This window comes from Lonchura striata, chromosome 1A (assembly GCF_050655825.1).
Source record: "Lonchura striata isolate lonStrDom1 chromosome 1A, ASM5065582v1, whole genome shotgun sequence".
NCBI lineage: Eukaryota > Metazoa > Chordata > Aves > Passeriformes > Estrildidae > Lonchura > Lonchura striata.
The window spans coordinates 39,216,237-39,240,930 of NC_140741.1; the positions used below are offsets into that span (position 1 = coordinate 39,216,237).

Below are 24,694 nucleotides of genomic sequence, written 5' to 3' on the forward strand. Positions count from 1 at the left end.
TACTTAGTTTCCTTGCAACTTGTTTTCAGAGCCACTTTAGAGCTTTTTCCAGGTCCCTCTAACTAATGGGTTTGGTAGTTTAGAACTCACACAGGTTGCTCACACCAACATCCTTTTGCTGCTTGCTAACTTTGCTCTGCTGCTCACTTTATCCTCTCCTCTAAAACCTGGGAAGACTCTTCCCTGATCTGATTTTATGTGCCCGGTACCTTTGCCTTCATGTACAGCTGTAATTCTGTGTACAGTTGTTTGTTTAGTGCTCTCCCTAGGGTCAAATATTAGAAGGTTATCTCATTTTCTGTTATCCTTATGTCTTGTCTTTAAAAAAAAACCAAAAAACAAAACAGAGGACTGCTTAATATTCTCAGGCAGTAATGTCAATTTTCTTGCATTTTCTTGCATGTACCACAGATTATTGCAACATATCTTCTTGTACAGTGCACATCTGTTTGTTTTTTTTTTTCTTTATGCACCCTAACCTTCATACACTCCAAGTCTGGTTTCAATTATTGGAATTCTTTAGCAATCATAGCAATAATCTTTTTCTGTATTTAGATGAGTCCTAAGAAAAAAATATATTCCCTTAATTTCTGGCAAATTCTTATCAATACCTTTATATACAAGTTGCTATGAAGATTAGCTATTCTTATCTAATTGTTTCTTGGAGTTTAAGACTGTCTCAGCAGGAGTTGCTGAGGGATGAAACTTCTAATGATGATTTAAAGCAGTGAAGTGTGTAGGCTGAAACTGAAATAATTATTGCTGTAACCCTCTAAGCACTCCACGTTCCTCAAGAGAAAATACTTTGTTCAGAACAGACCCTGAACAACAAAATGCGAAGAAAGTAAAATAAAAAAAAAACCTCCAACCCTTGAAGCAGGATGATAATTTAGAAATAGAATCAGTATAATGTGTAGATGTTCTCAACAATTGCTCAAAATGCATCAGACATGACAATTAAAAGGAAATAATAATTATGGCCCCATTCTAAAGTATGGAATATTCTATTCCATTCAATAAGTCATGAACACTTTAAAACCATCAGTGTAATCTACAAACCTATATTTACAACATTAAACTGGATGTTCTGCCTTTTCAATAACTGTCATCTCATCTCTATTATTTTCACCTCAGACTCTAATTGTTTCTTTTATAGGAGCTAACCTACCAGTGTCCTTGGCAGTACAGTTTATGGCTCATGCATTTACAGTAATTGTTTGGGCAATTTGCCACACAGTATAACAATCTTCACATCACAATCAGTTTTTATAATAAACAGCATTAGTTGTGAAAAATACAAGTGATGCATGATTCTTATGGTAGATAAAGGGCACTGAAGATGCCCTTTAGAAAAAGAAAGGGAAACGCTCAAGCCTTGAACTACTTGAGAAAAATACTGGTGTCACAATAGAGCTAATTAATTTGATGGTACAAACAAGAGGGGGAAAGGGCCTTGCATTCATTAGTGTCAATTGCAAATGAGAGCATGCCGTTCATAAAAATAATATTCTGCCTTCATTTAGATGAAATATGCAGGTAAACAGATAAGAAGCACCAGGTCTGGCAATAACAATTATTTTCTCCTTAGCTTTATCAAGGTTCTTTCTTTTCTGTAGACACAGGGAGCTCAAAGCCTGGGCAGATACAGCTTAGAGGTAGAACTCTGGAGAAGGCCAGATCCTACCACCCACCAGCTGGCTGGCTCCAGCGAGGCCACGCTGCCAGGCACCACCGGGCACTGGAGCCTCTGTGCAGAGCTCTGGTCTGCTCCCGGGAAGATGCACATGCACTTTATGGCTTCTCTCCATAGCACACAGGTGGTGGCACATAAACGTGTCTCGCTGCAGATGTTTTGTGGCCTCTCAGTTTTCAAGTCCAGAAATAGGAGCTCAAGCACTGATCAGTGGTGAAGCCATTGGACACACCCCCAGCAGGCAGTCTTCCATGTTAGAAATTCTCCAAAGGAGAAATAATATATTTGCCTTCTTAAGGCAGCACACACAGGTAATTCTCAGCCTCTTTGTCACCTCCATCCCACATTAGGGACCTGGGAGGTGCTGTGGCACAGCCAGGCAAGGCCCCAGGAGGCACAAAGGTGGCTTCAAGCCAGGGCTGTAGCTCCTCTTCCTGTGGATTCCCGGGCAGCACCGGGGCCTGAGACTAAGAGCTGCATGTGATAATAAATTGTGGAGTGGTTGTATTCTCAAACTATAACTTCAGATTCTAAGAACACAGATATCTATTTAGATGGGTAGGGAGGCTTGCCCCTGTAGTGAGTTTTGAACTGTGCTATATGGAGGCAAGGAATGAATTTGTCTTTACTCATTAAATATTTAGTTCATATATTCAGTCAGTGACATAGAATAAAATTAACTCTGGAGACATCATCACAAAAGAAATCAAAGTCTACACTTTGAACGTCCACATCAGGATCTGTGGTGGCTCCCAAACCAGAATAAAGCTTTTAGATAGAAATATATATATATATATATATATTTTTTTTTTTTTTTAATAGTACCAAGGCTTTTTACCCTTCTTGCATTTTACTCTCAGTGTGAATTGGTGAATTGGTTTTGGAAATATTTTCTCCCCTGTCCAACTGGTATTTTAGGACCAATAAAAATAAAGCAATATTTTAAAGCAAGACAACTGTTATGGGGGTTGTGTTAGTAAAAAAAAATACCTCGAATTCTTATTCTTCTGAGCCTTACAAACAATTCAATAGAACTTTAAAGCTCTGCATAGAAATTTACACATACAAATCTTTCTTAATCCTTTCCAAAATTCCTTTTTCCTAAGAAATTAATTCTTGTTGCATGTTTGTAGATTTTGAATGATATTGCATACAATACTACTGAATTTTATAATGTAGAAAACCCTTTCTCTAGTTTCTCACCCAGGTCTTCAAGATTTTTTTGCAGGCTTTCTGCTTTTGATGTGTACATAAACATTTAAAAATAATTTTTGTTTTTGCTTGTTTAAATGCAGAGACTTCCTTCTCTACTTCTTTCTGAAGTTACTGCTGCTAATGATACAAAAATAACCAAACTAAGCTGCCTGCCCTTCCCTCACCATATTCCCTTTCCCAGCTCCGTGAGGATACAGTTCTGTGTAGGATTGCCTGTTTGGCTCCAGTGACAGCTCAAACATGAGTACTTAACTGCCCTAAATTACCTTTTGCTCTTCTGCTTCTCAGTAAAGCACGGCTGACACATGTAACTACTTCATTTCAGGGATCTCACATGTTGTTTACATCCCAGTGGCATTATTCTTGAGCAAGGCTGGATATTTTTGGCACTAGATCCAAAAGTTCTAGTTGAATTGAAGGTTGCTGCTGTGTGAGGCTACTCTTAGGCTTAGAAATCTGTCCTGAAATTAAAATATAGCTATGGTTTGGTTAGCAAGTTCGGTCTTGCTAGCTCTTTTCATGAGGACATTTTAGCTTCACCACAATTTCAATACATTCAATTCTATCTTCAGGGTAGAATTTTGATTTGGCTTAATTTTGAATCTGCAGTAAAATCAGAAGTATGAAAGAACCCACAAAACCTAACTGTTTTAAAATAAAATAGGTTTAAAAACTTTTTTCCCTTTTACATATTTTAATTAATATTTAAGAAATACATTCTTTGAATACTTTAGCAACCTCATACCTCTCTGAATTTCAGACGAAATAATATTATCGCACGTATTCTTTTAAATATGAGATAGTATAAAATTGATCAGGTTGCATTAATTTCAGAGTTTTTCACGTACGTTTTCAACTCTCCATACTCCACAATCTAACAACTTTAGCCTTTTTTTCACATTTTTAAAAATAAATATCATATTATTTATATAGTAAGAGCTAGCATAGGTGGATATAGCACAGAAGAATGTGACAATACAGTGAGTTATACAGACACACAGACACAACTACAGCCTAATATTGGTGCGTGAATTAAAATCTTGACAAGCTATGATAAACCCCACCCATTATGAAGTAGTTTGTTAGTCCTGGCCATAGTTCCAATCCTGTTTCAGGCCAGACAAAAACACCTCCTGCTCCATAGTTAAAATCCTGGAAGCATAACTCTCAGGGCATATAGCTGCACAGGAGCATTTGAAATAGGGCTGGATTGTGACTTTGGGATCATGAAGTCTTATTTTGTTGGGAAATGTGTTTCATAATCTCTTTCACAAAAATATATTCATGTTTCCATCCTGAGACCCTCTCAGTTTCTTGTGCCCGATACTTACACTGATAGACTACAGGATATACTTTTCTAATGCTTACAGATCTTCTTTTAAGTTTTCACAACAAATGTTTCTGTGAACTCTTTATATTAATGCATTAAAAGTCTTGCTGCTTTTTTAGTCTTTTGAGTATTTACCCCTTTGCTGTATCAATAGAGGGCACTTATTCCTCCTCTCAGACTTTATTTTATTATTCTGAAAATAGAACTACTGTGTCTCCTTCATTAAAATAGATTTTTCATCTTGCCAGTCTTTCTCTAGTCCTCTTCTGAACATGTTTTAGTTTGAATCAATCTTTCTTGGACATTTTAACCAAATTTTCTAGAGTTTTATTGGTGCCTGGTGCCACAATATGAACATTTATTGGAAATCTTTCATAACCAGGACTACCTTCCCTGAGACATTGCTGCTGAACTTGGTTTGCCTTTATATCACAGTGTCTATCTCATCTTGCACCAGTGGCTTGGAAATGGTTTCTGGCAAAAAAAACGCTCTGATTTTTCATGTTCACCTGCTTCTTCCAAGTTCTAAAACCTAGTTTTGTGGCAGAAAATATTTCTAGTCCCTAAATGTATAACCTGACACTTTATAATTTTGAATTTCATCCCTTATCTATTATTCTGATCCTCCAGGCCACCGATTTCTTTCAATCCTCCTCTGTGTTGGTGATGTCTCCCAACTTCCTCTCTGCCACAGATTTAATTTAACTGTGACTTCTTGTGCTTTGGTCTGTAATAACATGACTGAGTAAGTCTGATTACATGACTTGTCCTCTCCAATTCCCCAGCGACGCCTGCTAGCTCCTCAGTCCAGCTCCAGGGACCCTGCTTGGCACCAAGCCCCTCTCCCACAGCCCAGCTCTTATGCTCATCTCCCTATTCTCCTGTTTAATTAGTAAATTTCCCATGTGGCTGCACAACAAATGCTTTAATGAAGTCCAGATAACTGATTTTTAGACAAGGGAAATATAGTAATCTTATCAAAGACAGATATTATCAGGTGTCTGGCATTTTTATGCCATTTTCCATTTATCTATATTTCTGTTCTCATTTTTGTTTTAAGTCTATTGTGAAAACTTTTCGAAGACACCTGGGCCTGTAGTCGCCTTGACACTATTCCCTAAATATAGCTTCTATTTTTCAACTCTTCTGATATTGTTACAGCAAGGACCACTTGAATAGATCTGAATAGCAAAGGTTTTAAACTAATATGTGTTTTCCTCTGTTGAGTCACTCATATTTGGTTTGGAGATTATTATAATTGTTATAATTGTTTCTCTTAATTGGAACATATTTAAACAACAAGTTCTGCTCCCAGATTGCATGAAATAATATAATTTTCTAAATTGCTCCTCCTATCAGTTATGCGTTGCAAGATTTCTCTTATAAGAATCTGCCCCACCACTACCACTATGGTAGAAGAATTTATGAGAAGTCTTTAGTTTGTGGGGTCATATATGGGTTATCTGAAATTTTGATGAAACCTCACTTCTAAAAAACTCTTATTTAACTTAAAAGGGCTAGTTCAAAGCCTTGACATGTCTGAGTTTATTCTAACCCTTCATGAAATCAAAGAAACATTGTTTAATCACTATTTTCTTGTCACTTAGACATTTTCTGTCTATTCTTCACATCTTTGGGGTTCAAGTTTAACATTTCCTCTCTGGGATGCCAATTCCACATAACTTTGGGACTTCTAACTCCTTCACATAATGTAAATCACATTTTCAGTCCTCTCAGTCCTACTAACTAGCCCCTGAACTTCATATTTGTTCTTTCTAATGCAAAATTACAATGATAACTTGTTTTCAGTTCTGACTTATTTTTATAACTCAATACAAGTGAATGATAATTTCATCAAGAATTACTCATATGAGCATAGGTTTTGGAGTTTTAAGCTGGTAGAAATTCAGAAGTTAATGGTGAACTTTATGAAGATGTGCCCCATTCATCTGAATGAGAAAAAGCAACAGAGCTTCTGCAGGTTTATGGCTATTTATAATGGAATGGAACAGCATAATCTGACATAATGGATTTTTTTCTAGCTTGCACTGTTATAAGGATATCTGTATCACTCAAAAATAAAAGCAAACACTTTTTAACAGAATACAAATGTTGTGTTTCTCATCATGTAGGCAAATTTAGACCATACTTCACAACAAAGTGCAATAATTAATTCCTGAAACAAAAACTTAATTAATATTCTAATTTAAAAAAAAATCCGCTCATGGAATTCTGATACTATGCTAGGACCTTTTCAGAGAAATATGGAGAAAAAACTTACAAACTAGACAAAAAACCTTCTAATTGCCCTGTTTGATGAAGGGGCTAATTTTTATTGGCTTTTGGTAAGTATTTCAGTCCTTAGGATATACAAGTAGGTTTGAGATTGTCCTGTAGTTATATGCACCCATAGCCTCAAAGTATCATTTCTTAAATTGAAGTAGTGATTTAAATAATTTTTGCTTTATACTCCTTGTGATCCTCAAACACTGCAGTATCAATATCCTCAATTTAAGCCAATTTAAAATTTCCCCTGAGAATAATTATATGAGGACAGATATTTCTGATCTAAAATTAAATTAAGTAAAACAACTGTTACATTGACATTCCCTGTATTCAGCTATTTGCAGGGCAGGTGTGCACAAATAATGGGCTACAAACTACAAATCTTTATAAAATTAAGTGCAATAGGAAAGAAATTCTGCTACAAACTCTGCAGTGTAGCTGTAAGGCTGTGTTATCATTGCCATACTTTACCTGTGCTGTGAAAAGAAACTTGATGACCAGGGCTCCAGATGCTACTAGAACAAAAGTTAAGGAAAAATTCTGCTCTAATCACAGCAAAAGTAAAACTGAGATGGTCAGGTCACACATACATTGAATGTTACAGTGCATAACTCCATAACTACATTCCAGTTTGAATTTACAATTGCAAGGTGAGAGTCATGCAGCAGTAGGTAATGGCCCAAAATGTATGCAGCATTAGATAATGGCCCAGTTTCCTTTATGTCCAGTCCCTTTCAGAGGGAAAGAAGTGACTTTGTAGGATATGTCACTCCATCTTACTCATGATTCCCATGTGAGAGGGAATGAATCTCCTTTCGGAAGTGACAGTCTTTCACCTCTGATAATAGGGATGATACACAGGACTGCCTGAACACAGATGCTTAGAACAATAAGGCTAGATGAGGTAACAATATCCTGACACATACCCATAATTATCCATTTTGAAGCATCTTTATACCTGTACATTAAAAGGTTTATAAAATAGGTACTCATCCTTAACATCCTTATTCAAACACTATGCCTATATTTTTACCCTAAACATCTTTTAATCAAAACAAAAAATATTCACTACATAGGTAACACAGGAAACAGGGCAGAATTCATTTTCTCCTTTCTCCAAGGTATGAAAAGTAAGCTAAAGAGTAAGGATCTACTTGTACATCCAACTCCATTAGGAGTTTTTTCCCCATATGTTCTGTATTCTGGTAATGTGGGTATTTTTTGTATGAATGATATGCAGTGTGGTTTTTTATGACATGAGGGTGTGATAGAAGCTGAAAGTGGCTCTGCTATTTGGATGTCACAGTAGTCTGTGAACTCTAGTTAGCAGTAGAATATTAAGCTAGATATAGACATTAATAACTCCCCTTCTTCTGGGAATGCTTCTTGAATGAAAATATTGTCAAATTCCTGTTTCTTTAAGAAGGAGACAAAAGTCCCTTCAAGCAGCAAATGGGTGCCATCCCTGCTTTCCAAGAGCTGTGCCATTCATATGGCTGAACACTGTAGGTAGTCAGCTATACTCAAAGAAATGCAGACATTAGGATTCTCTTTTTTCCCCCACTAGAAAGCAGTGGAAGGTTTCCTTCTGGGCTCCTTTTGTTCTGGGATCATTGTTTTGGGGTGACAATTCAGTTCATGTCTTATACATGTCTTGGTTCCTAATCTGAGGCTTTTGCAGACATCCTAATAGCACCTAATGTTTTGATGCATCTGTATCATGGTTAAACCCCAACCTTCAGAATGTCCAGAAGCAGGTGAGCGAAAAAGAGGCAAAAGGGCAGAAGAAAATTGGGAACTAGATGTAACACTAAGCCAAGCCTTTGAACAGTAAAAAAAGCCCAACCAACAAACAAAAACCAACCACCCTCTCCAAACCCCTATGTATAAATAATAAGCACTAATGGTGTACCTTAAAACCTCCACAGATCAACTCAAAAAGGTGGATCTGCTACATTTTTCAGAAAGAAATGCAGATTATAGCAACTGCAGGCAGGGGAAAGTACAACTCAGTGTGAGTGGAAGAGTGAAAACCACATGGAGGCTATGCACATACAGAATTCAAGAGTGACATGACATTCAGAGATTCCAAGAATATTTAGCATTATTGCAATTAATGGTGAAAAAGAATCACCGAGAGAGCATTAAATTTTGTGCTTCAAAGACAGCTTCTAACAAAAAAAGACCAAGAGGAAATTTAAGAGGGCAGTGCAAATTACTCCAAGTATTTTCCAACAATTCTACATCTTCCCCTGAAGTATCTGACAGTGGCCAGTGTCAGTGATCAGATGCAAGACTGGCAAGAACGTCTGTCTGCTTAGGCTGGCAAACCCTATAAAGATGGATTTTTAAGAAGTTGGTAACAGTAGATGTCTACATTCTTTTAATAGAGTATAAATTTAGCATCCTCCTTCTGAATTAAGCATTTAGGTGGCAGAGTTAATGTTATATCAATTCAAATGAAAGACACTAGGAGAAAATAGAAGGGGAAAAGATTAATATTTGAAAATTAGAAAGTAATTTTCAGTAACAGAGGTGGACAGCTGGTTAAAAATCACATAAATTAAAACCTACAGAAAAAAATTGTCCTCATAAAGGAGTCATTAGCAGTCATACAATAGTTTACATTTATATAAGTGACATTCTCTTAACATTTTTTCCTTTTCCACTAAAGGTTAGATCCCTATAAGCACACAATTCGAACTGCTAGCAGTTTGATTGATATCAATTGATATTGATGAGGTCTGCAGGCTCTCAGCATCTCTCTATAGGTGTTTTTTTGTGTTGAACCTGGCCTATTTTTTCACAGCCAGTGGAGCAACAGAAAAAATTGTGCTGGCTGAGGGAAGCAGAATTTGTTCCTGCTGGCCAGGCATAGTTTAGCAACAGGATTTATACACATTCAGGGAGAACCTTTTTATATATTTCAGGTAACAGAGACACCTTTTTCTGCCATCTTTGTAAATATATAAATATTTGAAAAACACAAGCAAGAGAGAACCCTGGCCTCTTGAACACATATATCCTTCCAGACCCTTGCCTGACCCCAAAATTATGCTCTCCTGTCACTGACCCATCTAATCACCTTTGTGCTGCTTCCTCAGAAAAGGACTGGGAAAACCCATCAGAATTGCAATGTTATCTGAAGGTCAACACAGCCTCATTTTGTCAGCCAATTCTTTCTTATGGCCAAGCCTTAATATCAGGTCATTCAAAAAATGCTACATTTTATGTAGCTGTTATTTTCAGAATTTCAAATAGCATTAAAAATGTTGTGTAATTAACTTGTCGTCTTTATATTTGAGTCTAAGGGGAATTAAAACAATAATTTTTGCAGAATAACACAATAATTTTCTTTTTGTTGAACAGAAAAGAAGAAATATTGACAAAGTATGATGATGGCACATGGAATAACTCAAGGACTTCAGGTACAACACCCGGTTTAATTAGTTCCTCCTTACTGCACCTGTTAATTAAAAATAGTGTAACCAACATCATGGAAATTATTCAACTGTTTTTTTAACTCTTCAGACCCAAACATCCCAGAAATTGTTTATTCACAAGCAGAAGACAAAGACACGGAACTAGCTAAAGAAAATGTAAAAGACAAAAATGCAGAATACAACCAGGGTGATCACAATGATGATGAAAAAGAATTAGAGTTGCTGGTAAGTGTTATACAATTATATCTACAGTATTAAATGATTTGAATCCATTTACGCTTCAAAGCTGGTGAAATGCCCCCTTTTAACAGAGCTGACTGATGTACTAATTTACAAATGTAAAGCCTTGGTCTGTACTTACACTGAATCTCTAACTGATTCAACAATAGAAGGTGCTTTGATTTTGATATAGTGCATCAACTTTTTCTGGTCTTAAATTAATGACAACTCCCTTTTACTTCTTTACCAGAGGCTCTAAAAGATGGTTCTAAGGAATTAGAAGAGTAACATTTAAAAAATCTCCCCTCCTAGGCTCTGGGATGGAAATATTTTTAAATATATGCTATTTGTAAAAATTTTATCTTTGTAGTGCTGTTTACTTATAAGATTTTTGAAATTATAACTATATTAGCATAGTAAGCATATATATTTATATTAGCAGTTTCTTCTCTATCAGTATTTTACATTATATTTTTTACAATGAATTTCACACTCGGTGAACATTCAATCTATTTGGATTTCTGTGCATGCATGTGTGTGTGTGGTTTGCCTTGCATTTTTCAGTATGAAAGAAAAAATGGCAATGAATGAGACACATAGAGCAATCTATTATTCCCAGTGTCTGTTCTCAGCTCATATCATTTGGGTGCACAGATTCATAATCATAGATTATAATCGCCATCACCTGTGAAAATGTGAATGCTGAATCAGATAAGAGAGGAAGATGGGAAACATTCTTTTTTTATTGTTAATAGAGAGAAAAAATTCCTCTCATTTCAATATAAATTTTTGTTGTCTTTTACTTCAAAAAGTTTACATTTGTTGCCTATTGTGGAACCTTTCACTGCCCGAAAGTCAACGTTTTGGTTCTTTTTTCTTCATGGTGAAATGTGCAAAGGAAGACCTCTAAAATCCCTTGTTGTTCTCAGTCCACCCTTTTACAAAAAAGAGGATCAAATATAACCATTTGTTTATCAATTGCCAGACTTGTCCGTACAATAAATGAAGGGGGAGCTATAATTTAGATGTTAATTTGCACTGTGCACTCTTTAATGAATTAAACAATGAAGGCTTATAATACATGGAAATACAACCAAATCTTTGAAACACACAGGCATTGGCTCACAAGACAGCTGTGCAGTTGACAAGTAACATGAGCCTTATGTGAGAAGAAGGGGAAATCGTAAGATTTGCATATAATTATTGAGATCATGCAAATGTCAGTTATGAGGAGGGGAAAAAAACACAGGCATCTCACTGTTAAATCCTGACAGTTGGCATCACCGAAGAACTCAAATACACTTGAGCACTGGTTGGCAGAGGGTCATTAAAACAGAATTTGCAGAGACATTAGCTCCCTCACTTTTCTTTGAGTGACGTTTTACTATTAATAGTTTGCAGAGGCTTTGCAGAAAACATATTAATAAGAGAAACTGTAATGGGGGTATCTACAGCAAGTGCAAATGTATAAAGGGATGCCCAAGAAGCTAGCCTCTAATTGATCAGCTAGTGCTATCAGTGTGACTGCTAAAGTGAGAAGAGAGTGCAGTGACAAGTAGGCATAGCTGAATAATACAATATGATATTTGGGAGCTGGGAGGGAGAATGATTAGTTTCTGGCCTTTTACTTTGCTAATCTCATTTCCAACTCATGTCTTACCAGATTGTCTAAAAACAGTCTGGTTTGAAGCCTGTAAAATGCTCCCTGAGAGAAATGAAGCACAGATAATCCTTACAGTATTTGTCAGTGTGAAATGTGTCTTTGTTTTACTGGACAATACCGTACATTACCGGGCACTGATGTACTGTATCAATGCCCTTGTTTAAGCACCAATCCTCCCCCCTCACCCCACAGCTTCCTCTCTCCAAATCTAGAATCAAATGCATAGTGAACAAATTACCCTGCCTTTAAGGAAATATTCTCTTCAGATTTAATTTGTATAAAATCCACTAGCAGCTTACTGAACTCATGAATAAAGAGAGAAGGTTATGAGCACTATTTTATTTTCTGCTCCTTTCAGCACCACCATAAAGCTCATTACCTATGTTAAAAAATACGTGCAATGCAAATCTTGCAAATGGTTTGGAACCTGTTTCCATAAAAGCTTTGTTACTGAAAACAAAACTTTCCATAATGAAATCCTGCCTCCTTCATTTGGTATATTTTTGCAAAGCACTTTTTCATCATTCTTTTTCTATCCTATTGTTTCAGTTAAATCAGCACTTCACAGGAGCTAGAGGTACCTCTTCCGGAGATGAAAGGAATTTATACACAACAGAACCAATTAATTTTCCAAGTGAAACTGAAAGATTGGTGGAAAAGCTAACCTGTATAGAAAGAAGCAGTGACTTGCACCCTGTGCCTATCAGTTCCTCATCTGAAAACACTTCACATGTGATAGGAGAAGAATTAAAAAATAAAGCTACGTATTGTGTAAGAGATTATAATAATCAGCTACCAGGGAAGGGAGTCACTGCTGGCTCAGTAAACAACTATGAGCAGTCTTTGGAACATACTGGTACCAGTGAAAGCCTTTTATCGGCAAAACATTTTCTGACAAAGCAGAATGAGGCTACCAATATTATGGCTACTGGCTCAAGCCGACAAGGAGAGAGGCACACAGATATTTCAGAAGGTGAAATAGACAGTTCCTCGGGAAGTAAGATGATGGAGAGGTTATTCATCAGTGAGGATGCTGCTGGTACCTCAAAAGAGGCCTGTGAAACAAGACCAGAAACCATTTTACCAGAGCATGACAAATCCATGCAATTAAATGCATGCATAGCAAGGACGCTGGATGGCAATGCTAATCCAGCTCTGGAGCACCAGGTACCACAAATGTCTCACCAAACTTTGGATTCATTGTCATCAGATGCTGAAAAAAATGAAGGAAAAATCAAGATGATTGAAAGTAAAGTTCAGGTACACTTAAGAGGAGATTTGTATGCCAGCACTTTTGCACATGCTGGTGTCTCAAAAGATTCTATGCAAAAAAAAGGAGTTGGTGAAATGTCAGAAAGGAACACTGATTTAGGGAAGCAGAAGGAAGTCATTGAAGTAGCAGATTTGGCATCAATCGGTGAGGAGGAAGCTTCCAAGTCTTTCAAGGCATACAGGAAACACAATGCCAAAGCCCTGAACCCAGCACCTCTGCCAGCTGAGAACAAGCAGGCACCCAGGGACACCAGGCTGGATGAAAGGCGACCTGAGGACACTCAGGAACACAGAGGATTCAGGAGGTTAAAAGACAGAGAGACAGACAATACAAATAAAGGGAGACCAATTGGAAGGGAAAGTGAAGCAAACTTTGCAGAGCAGAGGTGGCAAGAAACGGGGAGTGAGGTTCGGTGGAAAATGAGGGGGAGCATGGAACCTCAGACCGTGACTTCCACAAAGGAGCTGTTTACCTGCCAGGAGGCAGAGAGGTGTGAAAAGTCTTCTGTCTCTGAGCAGGGTATTACAGATAAAGCAGAGGCAGGTACAGCTTATATAATTAAAACAACATCAGAAAGTGCTCCAGAAAAAATGCCTGGCAGTGAAAAAGCAGTAATTGCTAAGCTACCTCGAGAGACTGCACTAAGTGACAGGCCCACAGAGGAAAAGGAAACAGCGTTTGATACACATGAAGGGAGAAATGATGGTTCACATTATGCTCTTTGTCAACTCAACACAGTGGGTGTATTATATGACACTGAATTTGAAAAGGAATCAGTTTTAGGTATTTATAATGCAGGCGTACATGAAACACTGCAAGGAGAAACGAAGTCTGTCTGCAATAGCAGGGAAAAATGTACCAAAGCACAAGCAGATAATATTCTACCTGTAGGAGAAGCAGAAAAGGCTTCTGCTATGGGAAAGAAAGATTTGCAGGAGGGTTTATGTTCAGAAGTACCTAAAAGTCCCCTGAGTACTGAGAAGCACCTATACCATGAGAAAGCAGAAGATCTCTACAGGGAAGAAAGCCATGGTAATACACTTTCCTGTTTATGTTCTAAAGCTGAAACAAAAATGCCACCTTCTGGTACAAACACTGTGCCTAGTTACCATTATAAAAGCTCTTCAGTGCCATCTTCAGAAGGGCCCACTATGGAAGAAGGTATGGAGCACCTGTACAGACACTTTGAATCCAAAGTCATTGACAAGATTGCGGCTGAGTCAGGGTACAATTTAAATCTAACAAATGAAATAACATGTCTTAACAAAATCTTCTCTCCTGAAGTTGAAAGAGAAGTACCTTCTGCTTCAGACTCAGCAATTTCTGGAGAAGGAAGAGGAAGGAATACAGGTCAATTTTCCCATCAAGCAGAGGTCCAACAAGAGAGGTCATGGAGACCAGAAGTTTTAATTAGTAAGTGCACCAAAGAAAATGGAGGAAGAGGCTGTCAAACTGACCATTTAATAACAGAGGGGAAAACATTAAGCTGGCTTGATGACTCACCAAAAGAAAGCCAACACACTTCTAATTCTGCTGATATTTCTCACCAGAAGAGTGAAGCACTTAAGTTACCTAGTGAGTCTCCAGGCTTAAAACATATTGCTTTCAAAATATTTTATTTCTTTTTGTTTCTTCTATTTGCTGCAACACTCTACCATTACGATTTGATGGTCTGCCTTGCACTCTACTTGTTCTCCTTGTATTGGCTATACCACGAAGGAAGAAGAAACAAGGAGTCTATTAAGAAGGAATAAGATTGATTGTCAGCTGTGCTCATGATCCATAGTCAATAATCTTCAATTCCATCAAAGCATTTTCACTGTTAAAGAGTTTATTCTTTGTTAGAATCAAAGCAAGATTTTCACAGCAGCATCTTTTATTAAGAGATTACATATGAAGTTGAGCCTTCATATAAGTAATTAAACTATGCAGGACCATTATGTTTGGATCATTAAATACCTATATGAGTATGAGTTCTGAAGCACGTCAAGTTAAAATGAAGTACAGCTGTTGCTTCTTATCAGGATATGAAAAAGCAATGCTTCATGTCTCTGTAGTACTTAAACCTACCATTTACTTGCTTTAATTTCTTTTGCATTAAAGCTTCATATTTTTCTGGGAATTTTTTTCCCAAGATTCTGTGTGGTACGTAACAACCCAAGACACAATATAAAACCTAAGTCAGTATTTGGTGCTGACATTGCAGTTGATAATCTGCTAGTGTAATTAGCCAATGCTCGAAGCAATGCATCTATTGATAGTTTAATACATTTTTCCAAATTTTTATTTCATTCTTCTGACTGAAAATTTCAGCAGTACCCCTGTTTGGAAAATGTAAGGCTTTGACTTCAGTAACGTCATGTAACTTCCAGGATGTAACTGTGTAGCAGAATAGATGTGCTATTTCCATCCTGTAAAGAATGATCACAGCCATGATCACTCACATGCACAAAGGTTTTTGGTTTTGGCAAATGAGGACTGAGTAACATGGCTGAGAATTTCACTGAAAATTCTGGGCAAAGCCTTTTAGTAACATTTTTCATCAGAACTGCTTGAGCATATCTACAAAGCATTAAATAAATTTTACAAAAGAATGCTATAACTGTGTGGAGCATGTCTGAATTTACAGATTTACAGCTTTTTTCCTTATGGCTTGTGACCTAGAGTGACCTAGAGCTAGTCAAACACCAAGAGAAAACACTGGGCATGACCCTGTTGTTCAGTGAGGCTGCTTTGTCTGGTTTGGGTGAGGCAGAAAAGACTAATATCTGCCCTAAGGAGAGCCCAGATTGATCCTGTGCAGCAGTCCTGTGGGGCAGACACATGGGCAGCTTTGCTGCTCCAACACTGCGGGCGTCCCACACAAGATCAAGCCCAAATTTTGTCCAGAAGGAAAAGAACAGACAGGTTATGATGCTCTTCAGCCATTTCCCAGAGGATGGCCACAGATACTGTCACAGGTAGAATATTAAAAGAAGCACCAAGACTGCATAATGTTGCTGAAGCCATAAAAATGAAGAAGAAAAAAAGGGTTGTTTTAAAGCTCTGTTTGTTTCACTTTCCTTACTGCCACTATGAAATACCACAACTGCGAAAGTCATGGTTGCAATAGATGGCTGAAGAGATGTAATAGCAAAATTGTTTAGTTGTTAGCTTAGCTCTTAAATAAATGCTTTAAAGTCCATGTAAAACTTATACACATGTTTCAGGATGAAAGGACAATCTGCTGCAGAGTTGGCATTCCTGTTCTGCTCGGGGGTAAAACTTCAAAAAATTTTCATTTAATAGTGCATTCAGTGGGGTGAGCAAGTATGTATGTGATGTATTGCTCATATGTGTTCATATGTGTTTTGATGGCTGGATACCTTGGCAACTTTTGACAGCAATATATGAACGACTTGTAGCAATGGGCTAGGGGCATTAAGGAGCTACATGGAAGGCTGTGTCCAGGTGTTCAAAGATATATATGAGGAAAATATTAATAGAGATAAAGAAATTAATTCAATAGGCATTAGGAGATGAATCCAATAAAAGGCTTAGACTTAGACTTAAATGAGGATTAGGATTGAAGTTAAATCAGTGTAAATCCAAAGTAATGATTGCAGATCTTCCTTTTCCTGGAGACAACAAATGCTGAAAGAACATATCCTTCTCATGATGGTCATACATACCTTTTCAAAAGGCACAACATTGCCTTACTTCTGGTAGTTCACTTCCTGCAGTCTGAGTCCCTGGTCTAGGTGGATCGGATTTTCAGGTTAACTGGGATAGAGACATCAGGTATTACTTTACTTCCCAGTATGGTGGAAGCTCTGAAATTACATCTTATATATTCTGACAGAATCAAGGTCCTCAGAGAGATAAAAAGTAAAGAAAGCATCCTGTATCTGTCCTGCTCAAAGTGTCACAATGCAGTCAAGTACCAGATTCCTCAAGTAAGAGAAATCAAAGACATGACATATTGCAATCTTACAGTTAAAATAACCATGGCAGAAATTAGAATCTTTAGATTCAGTTAGCTGTTAAAAGCCCCTTACAATCTAATTTACCACATAGCTCTTTAAAGCAAAATTCATAAACTTCAGAGCAAGGACCAAAGTCCAGGTTCCTGACCAGTTACATAAAAGCTCTACACACAAAGTCACAGGATTCAAACTCATATTTGACTATATTCAGTTTTACCAAACCTTGGCCTTTCATCCAGCAGAATTTAGTTTAACAATTGGAGAAGTGTTATTGTGAGGAGGACTGTAGTCATCAGCGTTTAGCAGTACCACTGTACGTAGATGGGTTCCTACTTTCTCAACTGACTAAAACTGAACGCAATATTTTTTTTTCTATTTGAGGCTAGAGACTCATTTGATACTACCATCACAGAGGAGTTTTCTTTTCCCAGAACTTGGTAATGTTCACTTTTTGGAGAGGTCTTAATCTGACACAGTCTAAATCCCTAAGCACTGACAGAGCTAAAGAACTTTAAATGTCTTGGACACATGCCTTATTTTAAAGAGATCTGAACAAGTCAGCCAGCATGGAGGTAGAAAAGCCTGGTTGTGGTTTTTTATTGAATCTTGGGGATTCTAAGCAGTATGCATTTTAAAGATCCTTTTGCTCCTTCACATGGAAGCACAGATATCCTTGAACCATAGTAGAACCATACATTTGTGTGGTAGTTGTCTGTATGTAATCTGCAAGGTGAAAATTTTGTTTCTCATGCATTTCAACCCAAAATATTTGGTTCATTGTTAAAGGCTCAGGTCACCTGATTGGAAAGCAAAGAAAGGGGTTAGGGATGATTGATGGGCCAAGGACCATGGGTGGAGGAAAGTCAATGAATTGAATCAGTCTCTGGACAGTGGCAGAAAAATGTTACAGAGAGCTCAGGAGAGACAATATGACCTAAAAAATTTGCAAGGGATAAATAGAAAGGATCTATTAATACAGACATTCATTAAAAATTAGTGGGCTTTTAATATGTGTCACAATATATTTTAAACAATTCCTAAATATCAGCTAAGATTTGGCTAAATTACTTCAATCTCTACAGAAAGTGTGCTTCAAACAGCTGTATTCCTGTATGCAACAGGTTAAACATTAGGGTTTGCCATTTTAACACGTACAGTTATTCAGAGTTGGAATTTAGGGTAAATATTTGAGTGTTAGAGTAAGCATATTTCATCTACACACAAGTGGAATACTGTTAGCATTTCTCAGATTTGGACTGGTATTTTATGTTCTATATTTAAAATATTTAATCAGCATATCATACTTTATGATTGCAAAACAGTACTCTAGACTGATCTGTGAGCACAGGTGCCCGAACTTTAAAGTATGTATGTGCTTAAAACAACAAAGCAAGTAATTTTATCTTCTTTTATTTATCATTTGATAAACTATCTTTTAAAAATCCTCTTACTTTTGTTTCTAGTATGGAGGAAACACCTTTATAACATTGGCAAAATATTGGGTTTTACTTACTTAAGGGAATAAGTGGTGTGTTGTGCTCTTGCAATGATTTATAATTAGCTTGCCTACAAGGTAGCAGCAACATATTTCCAGTTAATACTTTAATTTCTAGTAGATTCTAGTTATTTCTTCAAGCTATGCAATAGAAAGGTGTGATCTTATATGGTAGGGTAATCCCATGCTCACAAAGGGTTTGATTCTGGTACAATATAGTGATCAAAAATAATATAATTGCAAAAGACTTCCTTACATTATTGCAAGGAATATGAAGTGTATCTACATTCCATATCATGGGAGGTATGTCCCATGGCTATTATCCAAACTGCACATCCAACAAATAAATTAATTTCCATATTGAAGGCTGTCTAATCTGTTGAATTGGCTTAAATATAAATTCAGGGCAGAAGAATTTCTGCACTCAGATATCCTGCTAGGAGGTAGTCAAAACAAGCTACATCATTAATGACCTAAGTACTTCTTGTTACTAATTGCTTGCTGGTTCTTATCAATATGTGACTTTTTGCTCAACAGAGGATGGGCTCTGAAACAAGCTACAGCCTTTAAAGCCCTAGTTAATATTGGAAATGAAAAAATAGAGAGGACAGAGTATGAGCTAGATCCATAAAGGAAGGTTAATATGAAAATGTTCTGAGGCAATATACTAACTTTTATATGCCCAGTGGTATTTACATCCCTGAATAAACCTAAACTCTCTAGTCATTGAACATATGAACAAGAATCAAAACAGACAATATGTTAAATACAGAACCGCCAAAATTTTCTAATAAAAATGCCTGATGGCAGAGTTGGGTCTTACACTCTTGCTGTGCCAGTGGGATTTAGTTAGCTGGATGGCAGGGACATGCTTTTTTCAGGTCAGGTTCCATATTCTGCAGCCCTCTCATGCACTGAGGTACCTAAACAGCTGCCTTCAGAAACAAGGCACTTTGCAGAAAACAAACCCAGAGTTTGGGGACTGGAGAAAATTTAACTCCTTAAGCCATAGATTGGAGGGATGTTTGGATATAAACTTTGTTCTGAGAATAACTCATGCATTTTATGTGAAATTCTATTTAGATAAAGTACAAAACCAATACCAAGACCTTTACATATCTTCAGTGAGGTCTACTTCTTCCTTAGACTATAAATTTACTTTTCCAGGCCTAGGTCAATACCTCATGAACCAGGACTGGAGAATTTTTCTAGCAGTGAACTGTGAATTTCTCTCTTATCCCTACAAAGGTGCTTAAATCAGTTCCACTTCAGGCAATCATGCCCTTTTGTGACTCCCAGCTGAGCTTTCTAAGACTCACAGCTCTTCTGAGACCACTGTCTGCAAAGGAGACTTTAGAGCTATATGGATAATCACAGGACTCAGGACGTTTATCTGATCTAGGAGGTCTTGATGCTGCTGAGGATTCAGAATTCAGGTAGGTGTCAGGGGAGATTTTTTGACCAAAACTACACATGCCTGAGTGAAGATAGTATTTGTCCAAACCATGGGGAGATTGAAAGGAACAGATAATTTCTGCATTCAGAGTAGGCATGAACTAGGTAAGCTGAGATATCCAACAAGTGTGTTATGTATGATTTGGTGATACACATGAGACGTGTGTTCACGTGTGCATGGGTGGCTCTAGGAAAAGGGAATGGAAAGGTGACAACTAGATTCCATAGAAGAGTGGAAAAGAAATAGTAAACAGAATGTCTAATTTGAAAGTTTCTGAACGGCTTTCGCTAGAGACGTGAAAGTTTAATAAGTTCTGAGTAGGTTGGACAGATAACACAAATACGTTATTAGCTATATAAAGTATAAAAATTGAAATACACACTAACTTCTTTTTGTAACTTACCAGCTACCACTTAATGGAATTATAGTGGAGAATATCTTACCCTTGACCTTAATATTCAATGATTCAAGATTAGAGCATTGCTCTGAGGACTAGAAAGACAGCCTCCTTCTCAGCATGTTATAATCCTCCGGGGGGGACAGTCTCAGGCTGGAGCCACAAACCTGCCTCATGGCTGTTTATGCAGGTCAGTCCCCAAAGACATGAAGCTATGTGTGTCAGGAGAAAACAAGAGTATATGTCAGCCTGTGCTTATTATGTAGAATTACAAAACTGTCAGTAAATAGTTAAGCTTCCACAATCCCTGTGGTGTCTGGTATAGTTCTTTGATTTTATAATAGTATACATGGCTGCAGGAGGACTTTTAGATTCCTAAGGACCACAGGGCACGAGCATATCTTGTGTATATGTGATGATAGGGAGATCATAGAGCATACAGGCTCATTTAATGCACTATACAAGCTGTATCTATGTAGAAATTACTGGTCCTCTCTACCAGTGATCTTTCTGGGGCTGCCAGCTGCTTGTACTCCTGGCACTACCTTCTCCAGTGGAGGACAGAAGGTAGCTCCATACTGCAAATTTTCCAGGGTCTCTGAAAGGGAAATAAGAACTGCTGAGGAAAAGACAAAAGCTACCTTATTAAGTAAGTACCCTTTATTAGGGAAGAATCCTTTCTGCTTTTAGGGCAACCATGAACAATTAGGAATGGCCTAAACTCTTTAAGAACATAAAACAATTACTGTCTTGGGGGAAAGTCCTGATTAAGCTCCTCAGAAACTCCTTATTTATTCATACAAGCTACGTGCCTGTCTGTCCCTCTGTGCTATGAATGAGCCAAGACCCATGACTGATAAAGGACAAGAGTAGGAGGCCTCTTGTGCAGGTTTCATACCTCCTTGAATGGTCTAGGCTGTTGAATGGCTTGGGGCAGTTAGGCACACTTAGCAATGCCTATGGGAAATGTCTCAGCAGCCACAAAGGGTCTTGGCTTGTACCCATTTAATTTCATGTTTTGGGAGACAGAAATCAGGTTTTTATATGAACTTTGTAAGATTAGGTATGAAAGACAAATACTGCTTGGTTTATCAAGCAGTTTTATTCAATTTTGTGATGTAATTTTAGTGTATAATCCCTCTATATAATGCAGCATTTTTGTAGAATGATGGCAGAATTATTAATAAATCTTATAGAATAGAGGAAAGAATGGAAGATAAAAATAGCTGGAAAAGAAAGGGAGAAAGTAAGCAAGCAAGCAACCAAGCAAGTATATGCCTGCACTGTTCCATAGTAGACAAGAGATTTACACATGGGAAAATTATCTAAGTTCAGGCTGAGCTTGTGATCACCACATCACTGTTCTTTAAGCCATGCTGCATTCCAGAAAATGGCACAAACATAGACAAGTCTTTTCACTTCCCTCCTTGTACATGAGTAACAATAAAAATCATCAGTATTAGAAAACCAGTTAATAAAGGCTTTGTTCCTGGAGACAATGTCCCTGTTAACTCTGCAGGTGAGGTGGGCAGGCTGCTGTAAATGCAGTGTTTGGATGGTGTGGCCAGAACATGTTCACAGTCTGCTTTGCTGGGACTCAGCTCTGTGTGTTTCACACACACCCACTCATGTGGACACAGCTACCTGTGTCCTTGCCTTCAATCTTATGTTGGTGTGCATGGTAACCTGCATGTACAGCAATTCATTGTGTTATCCATTACATGATATATAATTTGGTATAAACAAATGTTTAAATAAACTGTTATTATCTTGAAATTATCAAACATTGGAAGACATACAGTGTAAGAAACTCAATACTATCAAATGCAGTCATGACCTTTTAGACTAACTAATCTGAACAGACTTACACCTGTAGCTGTACATCATCCTTTAATGTAGACATATCAAGTGAAATTCAAACATGGTGTTTTTTATAGTGTGTTGTCTGATACTGCATAAGGCAATAGCATGACGTGCCATGTGCTTTCCTTTTAATTCTGCAAAACTCAAGAATTTATACATGCAATAAAAATGGATTATAAATTAGATTAATGACAACTGTAATCTCATTAATTATATTTTTAATAAACCAATGCTAAACTGTGTTCAATTGCATGGATACAAAGCTACATTTTCTACTCTGCACTAGGCATGACAATTTTCACGTTTGTTTGTTCCATGAGATATTTAAACCAAACATTTTGTTGTGGGCAAGTTTCACAGTCCACAGGGCTTGAAGCAATGGACAGCTCAGGTGCCCATCAGCTGGAAGTGCAACCCAGAGCCTGAACAATGTTTCTGTGCTCACTATCCAATGCAATGGAAAATGAGCTGTTTCAGAGTGACATCTCAGAAACCCACTGGATGTGGATTCATCCCACTTTTGAACAGAAAGGTACTCAGAGAATTTAAATAAATTCCAAATTAGGTAGATGCTTCAATCCAGTGTACACAGTGGGGTTGAAGAGTTAATACTCTGGAGAGTCTTAGGCCTAGAGAGCTTCCTGCTCCAAACTCCAGGCTGGGGATGACTGGGCTGCCTCACACTCCTCTGCAGATCTGCATTTCCTTCTCTGGGGTCATTAAGAGAAAATGACATCAGTATATGCCAGGTCTCCTAATTAGAGTGACCAGAAGACCATAATCTGGGGCACTCTATGGACCCTTCCTTACGTGATTCACTGGATTATGACCTTGGCTTCACATTACTCAAATCCACTTGGTTCTTGTTTTAAGCATTTGAGATTTAATTGTATTTAAATAAACATTATTTGACCTCAGTGCATGAGAAGAGACAGTATTTTGAAAGAAAATTTAATGGTAATCTAAATTAAATTAGTAACAAAAACTTTCATCTACTTACAATAGCTATCTTGTCTCTTTCTTGACCTTATTTGCCTCATTTGGCATTAGAATGATAATTAAAACAACTACCTTTTCAGATGCCCTGTTGGGGAAAGATGGCTGGGGATACAATTAGAGGAAACCAATAAGTTTTATTCATACCCTAATGTAAATTATAATGGTATAGAAATTATAAAATACAGTTGCTGGTCCCTGGATGGAATGAAGTTTGCACACTCAAAACCTATTCCATGATGATTCCCCACACCACAATCTGCAACCATAGCACCTGATAAGGGGGATAAAATAGGGGATGGAAGAGAATGAAGAGACTGCAGCCAGGCTCTGTTGGAATACTTGCAGGGAGGTGCTTTGCAGCTGAGAAGCTGCATAACACTTGTCAACCAGGGAAGATATGTCTTGCTGTTGAGCCAACAACTGTGGCAAAATCACTCTCCTCTCAGATTATAACCTGATTTTTATCTTGACACACACCTGCACCCCAACATTACCCATCTCCAAGGTATGACTACCCCTCACTGGGCATACACTCTATATTATTTTTGACTATATCTTTAAAAGTGAAGTGAGAGAATTTTACATCCATCAGTAAACAAAAATTAATTACTAAAGTCACTCAAGCTCCACATAAACACAAAGAAATAGTATAAAAGTTAAGAATAGGGGGGAAATTAGGGAAGACTCCATTGCAACTGCTGAGGTCAGTCAATGGGACCGTCTTCTTCCTTATAGGGATGCCTATGGGCATCACTGTCTGTGCTAAATAATTTTATTGGAGTTTGTCTGTGTATTGCTTTGAATGCGTTTTTGCAGTCAGCAACTATCACTGACAATCCTTGAACCTTAATCTGTCACAATTTTATATTAATAAAGAGTGTTACTCTGGTAGTGTGAGTTCTTCATGAGCACTAATAGCTGCTGGCAGTGGGTTATGCTCAAATAAAGAGGAAGATACACTGAGGGGTCATAAAGTGGAAGGACCTGCTGCAGGGTCTCCCTTATGCTGTTGGTGTTTTTTCCTGACTAAGTCAAACCACCTTCTGATCCTGCAGGACTTCTCAGTCAGAATGCTGACAACCTCGTTGGGTACAAGGGTCTTGCCCTTCCTGATAGATAAATTGAATACTAGGGTTCAAGTAAGCCTCCCCAAACAAAGAGTCCAGGAAATCTCCCCTTTTTGCATGTTACCCATTCTTTAATACCTATGGGCCTATGTTCATATTCCACAAGCACACCCATTCAATTTGACATTATGAAAACTGCATTTGGGTTTTTTTACTTCAACTTAATACAAAGACATATTTATACAAATATATGGCAGATAATTTACTTATATACAAATAAAACCATACCATAGTACTAATTACCATTACATTAGTGGTAAGTAAATCATG

The 24,694-nt window shown here is 37.5% G+C and overlaps 1 protein-coding gene across 1 annotated transcript in view; it reads left to right on the forward strand.

Annotated features, from left to right (window-relative positions):
* The window catches only part of PPP1R3A (protein phosphatase 1 regulatory subunit 3A), a 33,888-nt gene extending 11,348 nt beyond the window's left edge, over window positions 1–22,540 (forward strand). Inside the window, exons 2-4 of the mRNA XM_021545243.3 lie at window positions 9,894–9,952; window positions 10,056–10,192; window positions 12,399–22,540. Of these exons, the coding sequence (XP_021400918.3) occupies window positions 9,894–9,952; window positions 10,056–10,192; window positions 12,399–14,876 (2,674 nt within the window). The 3' untranslated portion in view covers window positions 14,877–22,540. The remainder of the gene's footprint in view (window positions 1–9,893; window positions 9,953–10,055; window positions 10,193–12,398) is intronic.
* Window positions 22,541–24,694: the final 2,154 nt, after the last annotated feature.